We start from the raw sequence: 20,449 nt of genomic DNA on the forward strand, positions 1-20,449 counted from the left end.
AAGACAGAAAAATTAAAAAATTCTAGGAACTTTGTTCTGATAATCTATATTATAAACTTTTCTTAACTACAACTTTTATGATTTCAATTACATTTTACGATTTCTTATTTACAACTTTTATGTTTTAAATTACATCTTACATTTCTTAACAACAGCGTTCATGTTCTAAATTACATTTTAGGTTTTTTAATTACAACTTTCATATTCTAAATTACATTTTATTGTTCTCAATTGCAACTTTTATCTTATATAGTTCATCTAACGTAACTTAATTACAACTCTCAAGTTCTCAATTACATCTCTTAGTAAGGCGTAGTTTGGCCTCATTCAGTTCAGAGAAAAATTTTTAAAATTTGTCACTGAATTCGGTGAAGTACTTCTTGTGGAGACAGTGAGTTAATTTTTTTTTAATCTATTGATGCAAATACTCATCAGGTATTAGTTTCAGGCAGGAGTACAACAGCAGGTCTGAATACTACCTATAAATAACTGGCTTAGACATACGAGCTAAAGAATATATCATCAGTTCTCTCAGGTGTTTAATACACGAGAGAATCCGTTTATTAATATTTGGAAAAATTTTCCATCCACTCTAAGCTTATTGAGATTCCCTCCCCTTAATAATAAATTATTACTTGTTTTCATTAAAAACAGTATCTCAAAACTAAAAAAAAAAATTCATTTTAAACCGGTTATAAAAATTAAAAAATCTAAACTCATTGATGAAAATACAAAAGTCCCACCTACTTGTTTATCAAAACCTCTCCTATTTATAAGGTATTGACTTCCACCTACCCTTTTATTTCCACCCCATCTTATATTAACCAACTGAAAGTAAACATATCAAGATTAAAGTAATATATTTCAATAACATGAAAACTTTTCTGCATATTTTCTGCATTTGAATAAATGCATAAACATGAGTCACTAGAGTACAGATATTCTGGAAGTCCATTATGTCCGTCACTGCCAGTTTTTGCAGTGAAATATTATAAATGACGCTTAGTGGTTTCCTAAGTTTATAGAGAACACACAATAACAGTCTGCCCCCCCCCCCATCCTATCATGAAGTCATTTTTAAAACTAGGCTAATACGTAACTATTTATTTTGGTTAATTGGACTGTAGTAATACCTGTTCTGAAATTATACTGTTCTGGGCTAAAACTTTACCATTCTAACAAAATTTTAACTTCCAAAAAAGTGACCTACATTATGTTTGTTGAAGGCAATAACTAAAGATAGACTTGTTGTTCTAAGAATGCATATGGATGAACTCTTATTCAATTTAAAAATCCATGCAACAAATCATAAGTTGCTGATTCATATATATGAATTTTTATAAATTTAATAAATTTGTATAACTAAGTGTAATTAAAACATAAATTATGTATTTAATAATAATACCCAATTAAAAGAATTAATATGTAACTTTATAGCTCTTCAGCGTTATCACTACAACATTTTTAGAAAAAAAAAAAAATACCACAATCTTTACTTATAATTAGGTTAAATCAACTTAAGCAAAATCTAATTGTTGTATTAAACGTAAACAAAATAAAATATGTATTATCAAAATTATATAAAAACTTTAAAATCCATAATAAAATAAAACTGTAACTTATTTTTCGACAAATTACCACCCAAAATACCTAAATATAATTTTTAACTTATTAAATAACTGTATAAATTAACACTTAACACACGATCTTACGTCTCAGAAAAATCAATATCACTGTTGTCACTGTTTGCTACAAGTTTTTTCTAAATAAAATGAATAATACTAGATAAATTTAAATTTAAACAAAACCATACAAACAGTAGTAATTTTCAATAAAATAGAAATCACAAACTGTATTCTCATATTTTAAATATCTTTAACTGTTATCACAACAATCATTAAATAAAGGAAACGCAATTTTTAAAGGGCAATTACTATTTGCTTGTGTTTTACGATTGTCACTTAAACAAAATAGTAAATTTCATTATAGCTAACAAACTAAAATTAGCATTACAAAAATATTTAATTAGTTACAAATAAAAACTAAAAAATATTATTATTGCTCTTATTATACATATATATTTATTTGATAATATATATAGTTACGATTTTATATAAGAAATACAAACAACATCAATTATAATTACTTTTTACATCATCAAAGTTCAGTTTATACTGTATAAGTATATTATCAGTATACTAATCAATCTTTGATTTAATGAATCTATTGATTTAAAGTTTTATTAATTTATTAATTAATTACCCAGTTGATTAATGATTTAATCAATATAAATTTACCAAATAATGTAGTAAAAATTAATTGACAATTTAGAGTTTGCTCCTCGCCTGTCACAACGCTTTGATGCCATTTTTAAAATTAAAAAAAATTATACGTTCGTTTTTTTATTTAAATCTTACAATAAAAAACCGAACTATACCGGATGAACGTCGGCTAAATGTTTGCTAGGCGACAATTGTACTTATTTGGCGGCCAACACACATTTAGCCTACGTTTAGCCAATGTTATAAATCGAGCCGATGTTTAACCGATGTAACAACGTCGGTCCGAATTTGGCCCGATCTCGGCCTTAAAACAGAGGTTCAGTCAATGTAAGTGAAAATTTTTTTTTACATGCAAACTATTTTTTACATGCAATGCTAAAATTCTGAAAGTTTTAGCAGTTCCACAAATACTTTTACCCTCTAAAACGTCCTTCACAGTTAAATTCATATATCCATATTTTATTTTCATATTTATAGCTAAATATATCTTTCACTTTATCTTTTTTTTTATGTAAAGTAAAAGCTTGTTATAAAATTTTGACTGAAAAGAGTTTTTTAATAACTTTTTTCTTAAAGTAAATTGGTTAATTATCATATGTAACAACCAAGAGAGTTTATTTATTTCACAAATGAAATTCTGTATACATAAAAATATTTTTCAAAATGCAAGACAAAATAGTATACATAATCAGATGTTAACTGATTTTACAAAAGAAATATTTTTGGAGCAACTCTTTTTTTTAAAGTATAGTAAATTTTAAGTTTTACAAATGTAGTCATATTTACTGATGCAACTCCAAAAATTTAACTTTTAATATTACATTTTTTTTTATTTTCAATTTTATTATCAATATCTTTCAACGAGTCTCTCAATTTTACTAAACTGTTGATTATATAAAAATTAAATAATAAATCATTAAAAAATATATTAATGTATTTATATCCTCACTATTTATAGTTTTAAAAAAAATTAATTATCATAGAATATTATTGATTTAGTTGAAAAAGATGATCAGAAGTATTCTTTTTTTCATTGCATATTTGATGCACAATGAAGCATATGACTATTTCAGCGATGATCTTAACTATGCAGGCGCTATGGGAAAGTTTATTCCATTCGATATGGATTTCAATGATCAAACACTTGACACTTTACTAGCGAGAAAAGATTATTTGGGTAAGACTTTAAGTTTTTTTTTATTTTATTTTTAATGGTTCTAAAGCAGAAACACTTAGATTGAGATAAATTTACTATGGAGATAAAAGACTATTATCAAATAAAAGCTACTTCGTATATTTCTATTCAATTATATTTGTCAAATAATAGAATAGAAACTAATTAAATTTTTTTCAAATATTAGGAAAATTGTATAACTTTTAATAATGTTTAGTTCTTCCAACAATTCATTTCTATGATTATATAATAGGCCAAGTGAATAAAAAAAAGGCATTTGTTTTTACTCCGCGTTTTTGGAGTAATTGCTCAGCTTTACGCAAATAAAAATTTGACGAAAATTGCTGAAGTTTTTTATTCAAGTAAAGCTGACCAATTACTGAGTAAAAGCATTTGCTTTTTTTTATTCACCCGGCCTATAAAATAGGTAATGCAAAAAAGTTTTAGAACACTTCAAAATATCTTTAAAAATATTAGATTGAATCTCTTTATCGTGCTCACCATTTCTTACACCGGATTCTATTCTTTATCTCTATAAATCTCAAATCAGTCCTTGTATAGAAAACTGATGTCATATCTGGGGCGGATCTTCCAATTATGCCCTTTCTCTTTTAAACAAGGTGCAAAAATGCATTGTAAACATAGTTGAACCTGCTCTTGCAGCCAACCTCCAACCATTATCACATTGTCGTAATGTTGCTTCTCTTTCTCTTTTCTACAAATACTATAATGGGCACTGCTCTAAAGAGCTAGCGTCTCTTGTGCCATCTACTAAAATTCATTCTTGTGTTACTCGTCATTCAATTAAGTCTTATCTTTTTTCTGTGTCAGCTTCCTAAGTGTTCAAAAAATTCTTTTTTGTCTTGTTTTTTTTCTCGAACATCAGTTCTTCGGAATTCGCTCCTTTCATCTTGTTTTCCTGATTCACATAATTTGCAATCTTTCAAGTCGTCTGTTAATTGTCATCTTGTTTTATAAACTTTATCTTTTATCTTCCAGCAATTTTCAACTCAATAATATATAAATATATTGAGTTTAATGATAATTAAATAGTCTTTAAAGTATGGTATTAAGAGGTAGTCTTTCAAAAGTGAAAAATGTGAGATTATTATAATGTTTAAAACATTAACATATTCTAATGCATACTAGTACGTTTTACCAATGTATAGTAAGTACTACTATAACGGAAGGAAATAAATAACTGTTTTTATTTATAGAAATTACTTCATATAAAATTTTGCAACACAAATTTAATCTTAACATGTTTATTTATCATACCATGTTCTGGTGGTTACAACAGCTTCTTGTTTTTTTTGCATAGGTTTATTTTTCTAGTTGTGAACAATAAAAAGTATTGGGCTTTCTGATATTTTTCTATTATATTGCAATTTTTATTTCGATTGAAATTGAAACAGATAAGGAAAAAGATAAGAGATTCAAAAAATCATTTTGTTGATTTTTTTGAATAGCTTTTTAATTCTTTCTTTTTTACAATTTTTTAATGATCAGTTAAATTAATTTGTGAAAATAGCGAAAAGCGAATCTTCTTTTACAATTAGAGGTAGTCTATTGAGGCTTACTAACTAGAAATACACAATTAAAATGTACTTTTAATTTTTTGCAGTATTATATCAAAAATCATAATAAATTCTTTGCAATAATCTTACTTGAATAATATATAAAATATTATTCAACATTGAACAAACTTTTCCTGCAGTTTCCATAAAAGAGTGCGTTAAAATTTAGTTACCTTGAATATTCACCTTATACTTTTAGTAGGAAACATGCTCTGATAATGTCTAACATAAGCTCAAACATAGTTACCCTTTTTTTAGGTTTCTATGAAATATTCTGTGAAGAGGCACTTAAAGTCAGCAAAAGAATCTGCAAAAGTTACATCAGGCCTATCCTCTAACTATTTATTTAGTTTTTTTAGAAAATAAAACAAATTTAAACTAACTTTTTTTTTCTCTTTAATGAGATCTTATCTTTTTATTAAATCAACCATTTTTAGGATCATTTATCTCATAGCTTTTTACAATCTTTTGCCACACTTTTGCAGGGTTTTTCTTAACTTTCTTATATTTGTACTATTTTGTACTTTTTAACTTTTGTTTTATATTTTATTGAATTTATTATCTTAGTTAGTTAACATTTATAATTCATTTATTTATTTTAAACTTTTTAAATTTTAGATCAATCCAAAATTTCTATAGACCCGACGAGCCCTTTATATCAAGTTAAAAACATTATAGAATTTATTAATGCGATTCAAAAAGCAAAACGAGATAAAAGCATTGAAGTTCCGTTATACAATCAGTGCACAGCTAAAGTAACCTTCGAAAACCCAATTTATACTTTAGTAGCTGGAGATAAATGCAATCTTGGCATTAATATTGGCTTACTTACCAGCAAATTGTTTGAGAATTTTAATATTGACGTCCTTTCTTCAGGTGAGTTTTTAAACACGTTAGATTTTTAAAAATTAAAGTAGCATCTACAAACTTCCAAAGTGCTTTCAAAGTTAGGGAGGCGAATATTTTTTTGTTTGAAACAATCTCTTAACTCAAAGCTCAAGTCTTATTAAACAAGGGCGCTTAAGGGCGCTTTGTAAAGCTATATAATATATATATATATATATATATATATATATATATATATATATATATATATATATATATATGTATATGTATATGTATATGTATATCTATATATATATATATATATCATATATATATATATATATATATATATATATATATATATATATATATATATATATATATATATATATATATATATATATATATATATATATATATATATATATATATATATATATATATATATATATCAGGGATGCGGAGTCCCAAAAAGGACTCCGGATTTGAAAGTCACAAAAAGATTACTTTATCCTAGTTTTTGGCATCCAGGAGCTCTAAAAGTATAAATAAGTTTATGGACTACTAATAGAAAAAAAAATAAGACTTTTAGGTTAGAGGAACAATCGTTTTTTGAGCCCGGAGTCCTTAGGTATAATGGCAGCAAGGACTCCGGGACTCCAGGACTTCGGGTTTACAAACAATAAGTTTCAAGTCATTAAATCTCATGAATTTTTTTATTATAGCAGATAATAAGCCAACAAACATGTTTAGAGCTTCTGGACACTACAGACTTGGAAAAAGTAGAGAAATAAAGACGGAGTCCGTTTGGGACTCCACATCCCTGATTTATATATATATATATATAGGGGAGAGTATGCACCCATGATCCTAAAAATTTATCTGGCCTATTTACTGAATATATATGTTTTTGTTTCGATCTCAAAAGTAACAGTACATAATAGCAAATTTTATACCTTATCATAATTCAATAACTATTTTTTTACCAGAATGTTTTAAGTAGATTTAAATTTATAAAAACTAAGAACGCTCAATATGAATCATGGGTGCATACTAGTATGCTCCCTTGATTTTACCTATATGCACCCTTGATCCTATATGTGCATACTTGATCCGAGATCAACTTTATACCATAAATGTGTAAGAAGTTTTCATTTCTTAAAGCTTATTTAGATCATTTCGAACAGGAGTGTCGTGAGTATTTGGGTACGCTGACGCTTATGTCCTTAAATGGACTTTCTTGATCCAGCTTTCGGAAATGGCCTGATTTTTTCTAGACTTGCTTGATGAGAGATATTATTAGAAACACTGGATAGTTGATTTCCAAGTTCAGATATAGGCTGAATAGGCAATACACTACAAGCTAAACTTGATGACAGACTTGACACCAATGATTGATTAAAGGCTGGGGCATGAACAACAATAGAAACTGGATCAACAACACCTGGAAATGGGTTTGCAGTAATAGGTTCTGAACGGTCATTACATATGAAGCCAAAAACTCATTATCAGAAAATATGTTAGGACTAAAGGGTTCAATTCCTGCCATAGCAAATCCTGAAGAAATGTTAGACAAAGTAAAAGCTTGTGCATAAGCTTTCCTTACAACTGCATCTATACCATATATGGTCACCGGTCTTGGATTAGATACAACCCAATCATCACAGGCTGCGTTGTGATAACGTGTCAGTGGCCCATAAACTGACCAATCTATTGGCTGCAGCTTGTGACTACAATGTGGTGGAAAGGACAGCATAGTTATGCCATTTTTTTAACTAAATCTAAACACACATTTGAAACATGGCTCTTATGGTTGTCAAGAAGTAAAAGCACTGGATTAGCTGGTAAACATTTCACATTTTGAATAAAATGTTTCATCCACTCTAAAAACGTAGCAACCCTTATCTAACAAGATGGGTTTGCAATCTCAACACACCCAGGTGGACCACCATTTATCATACTTCCTTTGAAATAAGCTCTTGAAAAAATAAAAAATGGAGGGATTGAGTTTCCTATTGTATTAACGGTACAACAAACTGTTACCAATGTCCCTCTTTCTGTTGAAGTTATCCTTCTAAGTTATTTATCTCTTTTTTCAGCAATTACTTTAACTGGTTTTTGAACAGTTGTGAGACCTGTCTCATCAACATTATATATGTTTTGTGGCTGAAACTTTTGTTGTAGACGAACATCTTTTAGATTGGTGAAAAATTCTCAGACTGTAAAACGATTAAAAGCAGTTGTTCGTGCCATACTAGTAGCTTCTGGATTTCGTAAAGATAACTTATTCCAACGTAACATAAAACTACGAAGCCACTGTTTTCCAGCAATTTGTAAACTTTTCCTCGATTTAAGAATGCGCTTAGAAAGAGTCAGGGCAAATTCATAGGCAAGCTTTCGTGTTGTTTTGGTTGACAATCCATAGTGAAGTTTTGAAGCCCTCAAAAGATAGTCTGATAAAGATGTTTCTTCTTCGTTGGTAAAGATTTGCATGGTAATGAAGTTTGGTTTGCAGACTATATTTAGATTTAATTGACATTTCCTTACATATCTCTTAAGTGTCATTAAATTGATTCCTCTCTCTTCAGATATACGATAAACTGTACCACCATTAAGAACTGCATTAACAGCTGCTTGCATTTCATTTTCATTAACTTTACCTCTAGGTGGTCTATCAGTTATTTTTTTTTTATGATACATCATATTTAAGTGTAAAAAAATGAAACATATTTATATAGTTTTGCTATATTCCTAATTTTCGGATAAACATTTATAAAGATTTTTACTTATTAGGATCTTCTTTATTAACAAACACACACAGATATTTATTTATATATATATATATATATATATATAAATATATATATATATATATATATATATATATATATATATATATATATATATATACAATACAATTATATCATATAAAAGTATTAGAAGGACAAAAAAAAACACAAAATAGTATAAAATCTTCATTTTAAGACCATATTTTGGAAGAAAAAAATATATTTAAATACAATATGACATTGGACACGTTACTTTTTTGGTTAAACATTTTGTGTGTGTGTGTGTGTATGCACCTTTGATCATAGGATCAAAGGTGCATAAACGCATTAGAATCAAGGGTGCTAACCCACTCCATTTTTACAAAAATTCTTGTTTTGTCATATTAGATGCTTCTCTAGCTTACCAAAAGCAACCATACAAGCGGTGAATAGTTTAGTTACAAGATGACATGAGCAAAATTATTCAACTCAAAAAATATTAAAGATGCGAGGTTCCTTGTTAAAGTCTGATGACATTAGAAAACTGATAGAACCATGCAGTTTTCTAATGTCTCTATATATGTATGTTGGTTGATTAAACCAGAATAAATGTTACACACTCTTACTCCATTAAAATTAAATCAGCCAAAAATATTAACATTCCCATCGCCAATTTTCAACCTCGGTACAACAATCGATTACTATACTTCCGAATTAAATCTTTAAACAAGTACTTTCCCGTACGAAAAATTTTCATGGAAAATCTATGAAAAAAACCATGGAAAACCATGGAATTTTCCATAGGTATTTGGAACAAGTTTCCAAATACCTATGAAAATCCATGAGTTTTCGATTGAAATCCATGAGTTTTCCATTGAAAATCCATGAGTTTTCCATGGAAAGGTTTTCCAAATACCCATGAAAATTCCATGGTTTTCCATCTTTTGATTTCAAGTTTTTTAAAATCTAATGTTATTTCAATTGTCATATAAAATCATAAAAAGCAAGTTTATCATGAAACTCGCTTTTGTGGAATAAAATCAATAAACAAAATAAAATTTAAATCTTGTTTTATTCCTACAAACCAAATTTATATATACTATTTGATAAAAATAGTATATATAAATTTGGTAATGAATAACTTCAAGCTTCAACAAATTAAAAAGAATCGTCAATACAACATACTCAATCTAAAAAAACATCAAATTACCATTTAAATTTTGATATTCATTATTGTTTTCACCACAGTTAGTATCATTGTCCATTTCACCAATCTAGACAATACATTATAGAATACTAATTAATTTTCTTTATTTACTAATTTATTTATACTTATAATTACTATCTATTATAACATACTTTATAATTACGCATCAACACACAACTTTTTGAATGTTCTATATAAACGTTGCCAAATGTTGGGTAACATTTATATAGAATAAAGTAGCTATAAATATACCATTTTTTATATATTATAATTATACGATTATTATCGCTTTTTCACTCGAGCTATCTGCATGGTGTACAAGTTTTTTATTGTCAGTCAAACCTTCCTGATTATAATGTAATTTAAATAAAATGATAAAGTTAAAATAAAAAGACTTACGCACAAACTAATCCATAAATAAATGTTATCTGCATGTTAGTAACATTTATATAGAACAACGCAGCAAAAGCATAGTATTACTTATAAATTTTAATTAAAAAAAAAAACTTTCTTCTTTGTTTGAGCTATCTGCATATAAATGATGTTGTAAATTGATGTACAACATCCTTTATATTGCCAGTCAAACCTGCCTGCTGATAATGTAGTAATTTAAATGAAATGATAAAGTTAAAATAAAAAGATTTATGCACATATATAAAGGTTACCTCTACGTTGGTAATATTTATATAGAACAAGGCAGCAACAAATATATTATTACTTGTAAATGGTTATTTTAAAATGCTTACTTCTTCTTTGTCCCATCTAGAAAAATGTAAAATATTATTTCTCTTGCCAGTCAAACTTGCCTGCTCATAATACAGTAATTTAAACAAAATGATAAGTTAAAATAAAAAGAACTTATGCACACACTATTAAATTCAAAAATTTATCATATTTTTACTTTACTATTTAAAACATAATAAATAAAATAAATATGTAATTTATTAAGTGTAGTAATATGAAAACATAATAATTATAAGTGTGTGCATAAATTAATTTATTTTTACGATAGTCGAACACTTCTCATTAGTTCTATATAAACAAATAAATTTAATTGCATTATTATAAATAATAGTTTATTATTTATAAACATTGCTTTTATATGCTTACATTTAACTGTGAAGTAAAATCTTGCGCATTAATTAACTTCCGTTTCTGATATTTTTAAAACACTACCGTAGTTTTCCTTCTAAATATAGTATACAATATGTTTCCTTTTTGGAAAATCATTACAAGTTAAATTCCAAAGATAACGCTCATATCTTTTCTCGTTAGTTCAAACTTAATTCACCATTTTAATTAGACAGCTTTTGAACTATTTGAAAAAATATTAAATGCATATAAAATCTGACAATGTTATAAATGATGAACAACATTATTTATATCGCCAGTCAAACCTGTTGACATTTAATGTAGTAATTTGAATGAAAAAAATAAAGTAAAATAAAAAGGATTTATACGCAAACTATTATATTATTTACATACTCTAATATTTCAGCTATTTAATAGTAAAAAAACATTACAATCATAATTAACATAATTAAAAAATAATTATCCCTACTAGATCTGGTCGCTAACTAAATCCTAGAATGGTCGCGTCAACAAAAAGACAAAAAGACTTCATTTCATGATTTTTTTTTATTTTCATTTAAAAAATACCAAACTATAGCTCAAGCTTAGTAGAAAACAAAAAATAGCCACAAAAAAGAATTAATAAATAAAAATGTTTTTTGTTGAATAAATGGTTTGTAGCTAATCTGCTACATTATGATGAGGTTATACTTTACAATTTTTTTTTAATGTGTGGCTGTCAAGCAAATTAAGTTTGTATTATATTTGATACTATATGAAATGAAGGGTTAACCCTTCATTTCATATAGTATACACACAAAACATACACACTCAGTATACACACACAGAACACACACACTTCATTTACACACATATATACACAGTATACACACACTTCATTTCACATAGTTTACACACACATATACATACACACACAGAACTAAAATTTATTAAAACATTTATCATAAAATAAAGTGTTTTAAAACTTAATAAACATTCACTATACAATAAAGTGTTTTAACTTCAAACATTTTAATGCAAACTAAAGCCATTAAAAAAAAATTAAATAAGATAATACTCGTTATTTTTTGTACATTAGTTATCTATTTTTATCCGATACACTGCTTATCTAAGCATATCTAATACACTGGTTATCTAATGTACGTTAAAACTAAAATATTTGTAGTAAACTAAATAAACATTAAAAACCAAACTGATTTACTTGACATACTTGCTATACTATTGCAAGTTATGCAAAGTAAGCAAAGCTATTGGCATTAACTAGAATAAGATAATATATGCATATATTATAATGCACCATAATATATGCATATTAAAATGCATCATAATATATGCATATTATAATGCATCATAATATATGCATATTATAATGCATCATAATATGGTAATACTCAAAGACAGTCAAGGCCAAGACCAAGACCAATTATTATCTCAATACCAAGACCAAGACTAAGACCGTCTTAAAATTCTTGGTCTTGAGACGTTTCGGGACCAAGATTTAATTCTCGAGACCAACATCTCTGATAATATCATATTATGATGCATTTATCACATTTATCTTATTCTAGCTATTGAAAGTATGTCTTGTTGTTTATGTCTGTATGTTTATTTTTAATCATTTATAATGATTTTAATTAATTATTTTATTTTTAATCATTTTAATGCATTATAAAAAACATATAATATATAGTCTTAATAAATACAGAAAAATAGAAGAATGTAAAAAATATAATTTTCTCAATTTACGAATGATTGTAATTCTACGAGTTACGGCGGCATCTTTAAACGCGCATTTGTAAAACCAATGGTGCAACATGAGCTTAGAAAAAAAAGACCATGGTTTATCCATAGAAATTCAATGGAACTTCAATTTCCATGGGAAACCATGGTTTTTTCATTGAATTCCATAGAATTTCCATGAAATTTTACGGAATACACATGGAATTCCATATATTATTTCCGTAATGGTTGCTTTTTCCATTTATTGCTTCAAAATTTCTTTCTCTAGCTTCTACTTTTCCACCAAATTTCCTTAAACTACCTCTACTACCTCGGTCTTGTGAAACGATCAACATTTTTCTAACAGCGGCATGGACACCAATTTTTTTCCTAAGTAAAATGTTTTTAACTGCATTTTATGAAATGCGTTTTTAACGGTTTTTGTTGAATGTGTCAGTGAGTCCACGATAACCTAACCTCAGGTTGGCTCTTACTTGAAGAAATATAAGATTTTTTTTGCGCTTAGTAGTTTTTTTTTAACTTTCCATATCCTGCATGATATTGGATGCCACCTGTTATTTTAAATGTCTTTATAGTATATGTGACGCAACTCTCTGAAATTTTTGATTTTTTTGCTGTTTCTCGGTTATTGATCATTGATACCTTTATACCTGTTATTTGCCACTCTGTTGCTTCGCCTTCTTCATTTTCGACCCATTTCGATGTATATTTAATTTTAGGTCTTATCAAAATATTTAAAAAGACTTTAAATGTGACTAAACCGATCATCATAAGTAATTTTATTCAACCTTTTATATGAAATTGTCAAATTAACATATAAGTAAGACAATTATGAATAACAGTTGGTTGACAAGTTAGTAAAACGCAAAACAATTAAAAGTTTTTTCGCCTTTTTTTTTTCTTTTTTTTTTTACCATCTCTTATGGTATGTTTTCTGTATTCCTTTGGAAAAGTAAATTATTAGAAAAAGAAAAAACTAAATATGAAATTGTTGTAGACATGTTAGTTGTAGAGAAATAATTTTCCAGTCGTTCAAAGAAAATACTAAAGTCTTTAAAAATGTGGATGGGTTTTTACAATGTTTTTAAAAAGAAAATAAACTCTGAAAAAGAAAAATAGGCTCTGTAAAAAAAATTTTTACAGAGCCTATTTTTTTTAAAAGCACTGTATAATAATAACAATAATAATAATGATAATTATATATATATATATATATATATATATATATATATATATATATATATATATATATATATATATATATATATATATATATATACAGGCCCGGATTAAGGTCTACAGTGCCCATAGGTTGTAAAAAATTTGCTGCCCCCAATTAAAATTTTTTTTTTTACATATTTCTCTACTCGATACTTGAATAAATAATAAAACTTTATTTTAGGTTTATTAGCCACATCAATATGTACATGTATATAATACCTATGTGAAAACAAATAAAAACATAAAATTAAAATTAAACAAAATATATTTTAGATATATAAAAATATAAAATAATCATATTACAAAAAGTAACAAACCATTATTTTATACTTTTCTTTTTCTTGCTTTTTGATGGGCAAATGTGTTAATAGTATCATTAAAATCTAATTTTTCAACCAATTCTGCTTCAATGCTAAATATTGCTAATGCATTCAGTCTTTCCTCCTTCATGGTTGACCTCAAGTAGGATTTTACTCTTTTAAGTACAGAAAAAGCTATTTCGCCTGAGCAGTTTGAAACTGCTGTACTAAGGTACATACGCATAACTACTTCTAAATTTGGAAACATACACTCTAATTCTTTGGTCTTGATGTACTTATACATAGAGACAGGGTTGTTATCTGTCAAATATGTCTGAGACATATTTTCTGCCGACATAAAATATGTCCCACATATTTTCTATCGACATATTTTGACATAATTTTATGTCTGAATTATTTTCTGCTGACATAAAATATGTCAGACATATTTTCTATCGACATATTTTGACATAATTTTATGTCTGAATTATTTTCTGCTGACATAAAATATGTCAGACATATTTTCTGTCGACATAATTTGACATAATTTTATGTCTGAATTATTTTCTGCTGACATAAAATATGTCAGACATATTTTCTATCGACATATTTTGACATAACTTTATGTCTGAATTATTTTCTGCTGACATAAAAAATGTCAGACATATTTTCTATCGACATATTTTGACATAATTTTATGTCTGAATTATTTTCTGCTGACATAAAATATGTCAGACATATTTTCTGTCGACATATTTTGACATAATTTTATGTCTGAATTATTTTCTGCTGACATAAAATATGTCAGACATATTTTCTGTCGACATATTTTGACATAATTTTATGTCTTTGCAATCAATTATGCTTCATAAAACTTTTACTTTAAACCCCATAAGCAAACATCCGTTGTTTCATAAAGGTCTTTTTCTGCTCTTTTTAGCGATGTATCATTTGATAGTATTGACTAATATTGGCATTTATTGACTTATTTATTGATTATGACTAATATTGACATTGATAGTATTGACTAATATTGACTAGTATTGAGGCATCATTTGATAGTATTTGATAGTATTGATTAGTATTGGCGCTTTCCCTTATTAGAATGTAAAAACCATCTCAAGCTGAGTTTTTATTACTGAAAGTGGTTTTTATTAGTATGACTAAACTTAAAATATTTCTTTGATTAAAATAATAATAAAAAAAAAAAACTTTTACAGTTATTTTTAATTATTAGTTGATCCTGAAATAGATTTCATTATGAAAAATTGAATTCAAAAGATTTAAAAAAAACGGTTCACAGAATTTCAAAAAATTCGTGCCAAATTAAATTCATTTAAGCTGAAGAATTTGAAATATTTCACAAAAGTTATATTCAGCTCATTAAATTCATATTAAGAAGACTAACCGGTAATAATTTATAACTAATTACGAATAATATACTTTTAGTTATAATAGTTATGATTTATTTAACAATAAAATAATTGACAATTGCATTATAACAGCATAATTAACTGCCATAAACTTGCATAAAATGTTTTGAGTGAAATATATATTGGAATAATTATTTTTTTTCGTTTTCCTTATGATTTAAAGTCAAAAATGGAGAATAATTTATTGAATGAATCAACTATTAGTTAAAAATAACTAAAAATGTTTTTTTTTTAATATTATTTTAATCAAGAGAATAATTTTAAGTTTAGTCATATTAATAAAAACCATTTTCAGTAATAAAAACTCAGCTTGAGATGGTTTTTACATTCTAATAAGGGAAATCGCCAATACTAATCCATACTAATTAATACTATCAAATACTATAAAATACTATTAAAATTAGGGGTATTTGGGGTAAAGTCCCTAATATTGTCAAAAAAAAAGTTGTTCAAAAGTATGTCAACCTGAGTCTCAAAAGAAGCGTATTTTCATAGAGATTTTAAAGATGTTATTCGTTTGTAATAAAAATAAGAATTTTTTGTATTATTGCTGAAAAACATTTTGTTGACAATTTTTTAAAAGTCTTTAGCATTTTTTCAAATAATTTATTTGCCAAAAAATTTTAAGGAAAAATTTTTATATTTTCTAAAATCTCTATACTATCTTCTAAAATACGCTTTTTTTGAGACCCAAGTTGACATACTTTTGAACAACTTTTTTTTGACAATATTAGGGACTTTGCCCCAAATATTAAAGATCTGAACCCAAATATCTTTACAACTTGACGTGATGGTAAAAAATGAGTTGCATATTTGAAATCAAAATGTGAAATGCAACCCAAAAAACAAATTGTTTGCTCGGCACCAAAAAAAAAAATTTTTTTTTATTGACCTTCAATTATAATTGATTGCAAAAAAGCAACAAATTTGTTAAACTATTTTTACTTAACTCTGTAAATTAAGTTGAAATGCGCAATAAATTTGTTAGATAGATTTTTTCTTCAAGAATATCAAACAGCAAATAATTCAGATATAAAATTATGTCAAAATATGTCCATAGAAAATATATCTTACATATTTTATGTCAGCAGAAAATAATTCAGACATAAAAATATGTCAAAATATGTCGATAGAAAATATGTCTGACATATTTTATGTCAGCAGAAAATAATTCAGACATAAAATTATGTCAAAATATGTCGACAGAAAATATGTCTGACATATTTTATGTCAGCAGAAAATAATTCAGGCATAAAATTATTTTAAAATATGTCGACAGAAAATATGTCTGACATATTTTATGTCAGCAGAAAATAATTCAGACATAAAACTATGTCAAAATATGTCAATCGAAAATATGTGGGACATATTTTATGTCGGCAGAAAATATGTCTGAAAATATGTCGACAGATCTGCCAGACATATTATGTCGTAACAACTCTGCATAGAGAGAACAGATTTTACATTTTTATCCGTGGAAATTAATTTTGAAAAAAGAATACACTCATCTATAAGTAAGCTTGAGTTTTTAACATCATCAATAAAATATTTTGCCAAAGTTTCACATGTGTTCCTTATAACAATAGAACTCGGTGTTTTATACAATGTGGGTATACACCCATAATATATCTGATATTTTTTCATAAGCTTGTCTTCTTGAACTAAGTTGACATTTAAGAGTATCAATGATCACATAATATACATTTCTAATAAAATCTATTTTCCCTGTGATTTCTGTGAGAGGTTAAGATCTTGATTCATCAGCCATAGCCTAAAAAAAAAATAGTTTTTAATGTTGTTAATGTTTATGACTTTTTTCAAATTATTTTATGTGTATTTTAAAATTAATAAGTTAAAAATACCTTTCTCTTTTTTTTCTCTTGGAATCTTTGGCATACTCCGAACAATCAGTAATTTCTACAGCCTTATTTTCAAAAACATCAAAATCATCTCTGATCTGCACCAAGTAATTTTTAAGGCCAGTATATAGGTCTAATACTGTATGAAGATCGATGTCAGTTGATTGTAATTTTTTATTTGTAGAATTAAAACTAAAATCATATTAAACTTTATATTACCTGTATAATATTGAATTCCATATGCATATCATTAAACCAGTTTCTAAAGTTTTTAGTCTTGCAAGCAACCCATTAGCTTCTACTTTATATACAGCTTTTTCTTTCTGATTATCAACTATACTATGCAAAGCTTCAATTATAAATGCATAAAAATTAAATAAAGCACTCCAGCGAGTTACTGATAAATTTTTTACACTAAGATTTTTCTTCAAATATGTTTTTAAAATGTCCCAAGGTGCAGTAGAACTAGAAAAAAAAATTGTATAGTTCCTGGAGAAGCATAAAAAATGAAGTAGCAGAATTGCAACTTTCTGCTGCACACGTTTCGATCAAGTTAAGAGAATGTGCAGAACATGGTACATACTCTGCAAATGAATTAAAATTTTTAATTCTTGACTGCAATCCAGAATACTGACCTTATATATTTCTCGCATTGTCGTAGCTCTGGCCACGACAATTTTCAATTGGTATATTGTGTGAATTAAGAAAATCCATTACAGCATTGCTCATTTCTTCAGATTTATGACCACTGTTTGGAATGAATATTAAAAATCTTTCTGCAGGTACACCACTAGGTAAAACATATCTTAATGCAATAACAAGTTGATCGACGTTTGCTATATCAGGTGTAGAATCAACAATTAAAGAACAATACTTTAATTCTTTTAATATAATTTTAATTATATCATTCTTCATCAAAAGTAAAAGTTCTTCATAGATTGTGGATGATAAATAAGACGGAGTTCCTTTCCCTCTATTCCCATATTTTTCTATATGTTGAGCAATAAAAGGGTCAAATTTAGCAAGTAACTCTAACGTTCCCAAAAAGTTCCCATTGTTAATTTTGTTGAATTGTTCATTATCACCTCTGAATGATAAACCTTTTGCACCGAGAAATTTAATTACTTCAGCAATTCGATGAAGAACAGCTTTCCAGTAATTCATTTCATCAGTCACTTGTGTTGCCAATTGAGTGTCAATTCTACCTGCATCACTTTGTAATGTAATAAAACTTAATGTATTATTTTTATGTGCCAAAGAATTTTCGTGCCTGGAAATAAGTAAATGTCCATTTTTCCAATCATTAAATCCAGCATCTCCCAGTTGAGTACTGCATCCAAATAATTTGCTCGGAGCACAAAATAATACAAATTTTGAAATTGAATAAACAAGCCATTTCCGTGAAACATTTTCTCCGTTTTTTCGATTTTTCGTAGAGATTGATTTACTAGAATAACGATCATAATCAGAATAAGATCGTTTTGATGAGGTAAAATCTGCATCAATGTTCTGATCATATCCAAATTTTGCAATATAATTACGACATATATTACTATTTGTCCAATCTGCTGGATCTTTAAAATTATTTGTATTATTCTGCGTAAAAGGATTAGGAATGACATTTAGCTCAGATTTTTCTGATTCCTCATTTACATCAACAACTGATTGATCTGAAGAAGACGCAGTACATTGAATAGAAGTAGAAGTAGTAGAACAATTATTAGTAATAGTTATATCATTTGAAGATTCTAGTTTATTATCTTCAAATAATAAGGGGTGATGTTATTTATTTGTTTGAAAAAATTATTTAGCCTAGGTATTTTACTAAGTAAAATCACTTCTTTTTCTTTTTTAAAAATTACACGCTTTCTCGCTTGGGCTCCACTAATATATCGTTTCTGATCCATTTTTACATAAATATCGAACACTAAACTATATATAAAACGCACTACTCGCACTAAAGTAAAACCTTTATAATTTAAATTTACAAGTTACAATAGTGTTAACAAAACATACGTACGATCAAACGGAGGAATATTCGATGCACGTGACGCGTGTATACAAAATACTAATACTATTTAATATTTTATAAAATCATTTAAAATATTTTAAATAAAAAAAAATATTTAAAAAATTTTAAAAAATGGTCATAAATTGGGTAAAATAGTATAAATACTATTTTACCCAATTTATGACCATCGGCGGCGAGCTACGACAAATATAAATAAGTAAACGCACTGGCATTGTCTGCCGTCTGCGGCTCCACATACGTTATCGGTGTGCGACCGGTTCTACGGAAAAATAACAATCTAAAAATAAAACGAGGTTTAGAAGACCGCATGACAAAACGCATTGATTATTACTATTTCCGATATTATTTAAATAAAAATAACATCAGGATAGTATTGTGCTTATTGTCAATAATTATTTTACAGATTGTACAATTTTTCTAGTTTAAAAAAAGAAAAAAGAAAAGGATAGTATGTAGTGCCCGTGCCCCTAAATCCGTGGTTGTGTAGGCTGAAGCCTACACTGCTTACGCCTTAATCCGGGCCTGTATATATATATATATATATATATATATATATATATATATATATATATATATATATATATATATATATATATATATATATATATATATATATATATATATATATAAATTTATATGTATAATAACTAGAGCCGCCAATTTTTTGTTTGCAATTACAATTTTCAGTATTTTATGTTTTATATAAGAAATTGATTGTTATTAATCAATACAAAATTGTGTCCTTTTTATAATTCTTAGATTATTTTTTTACTACAATACTTACTTAATATTTCTGTTAAAAATTTTGTACAATATATTAGAGGTAGGAAGATGTTTGTCTATTAATTTTAAACACAAAATATTTTTGCTGTACGGAGAGTTGAACCAAGTTTCTATTTCTATTTCGCATTTTAAATCCGCTTTTTTGAGAGCATCTTGA

At 26.8% G+C, this 20,449-nt stretch overlaps 1 protein-coding gene and 1 long non-coding RNA gene across 2 annotated transcripts in view; one reads left to right on the forward strand and one right to left on the reverse strand.

The window, feature by feature from the left end:
- The window catches only part of LOC136092363 (uncharacterized), a 122,596-nt gene that overhangs the window by 2,393 nt on the left and 99,754 nt on the right, over nucleotides 1–20,449 (forward strand). The window contains exons 2-3 of the mRNA XM_065820429.1: nucleotides 3,282–3,459; nucleotides 5,652–5,909. Coding sequence (XP_065676501.1) covers nucleotides 3,282–3,459; nucleotides 5,652–5,909 — 436 coding nt within the window. The remainder of the gene's footprint in view (nucleotides 1–3,281; nucleotides 3,460–5,651; nucleotides 5,910–20,449) is intronic.
- On the reverse strand, nucleotides 1,638–10,682 carry LOC136092365 (uncharacterized). The gene is made up of 3 exons (XR_010644371.1): nucleotides 10,580–10,682; nucleotides 9,837–9,900; nucleotides 1,638–1,762 (listed from the first exon to the last, which is right to left on the reverse strand). It is a non-coding gene; the product is annotated as an uncharacterized LOC136092365 (long non-coding RNA).

The sequence above is a fragment of the Hydra vulgaris genome, chromosome 15 (assembly GCF_038396675.1).
Source record: "Hydra vulgaris chromosome 15, alternate assembly HydraT2T_AEP".
Taxonomy (NCBI): domain Eukaryota; kingdom Metazoa; phylum Cnidaria; class Hydrozoa; order Anthoathecata; family Hydridae; genus Hydra; species Hydra vulgaris.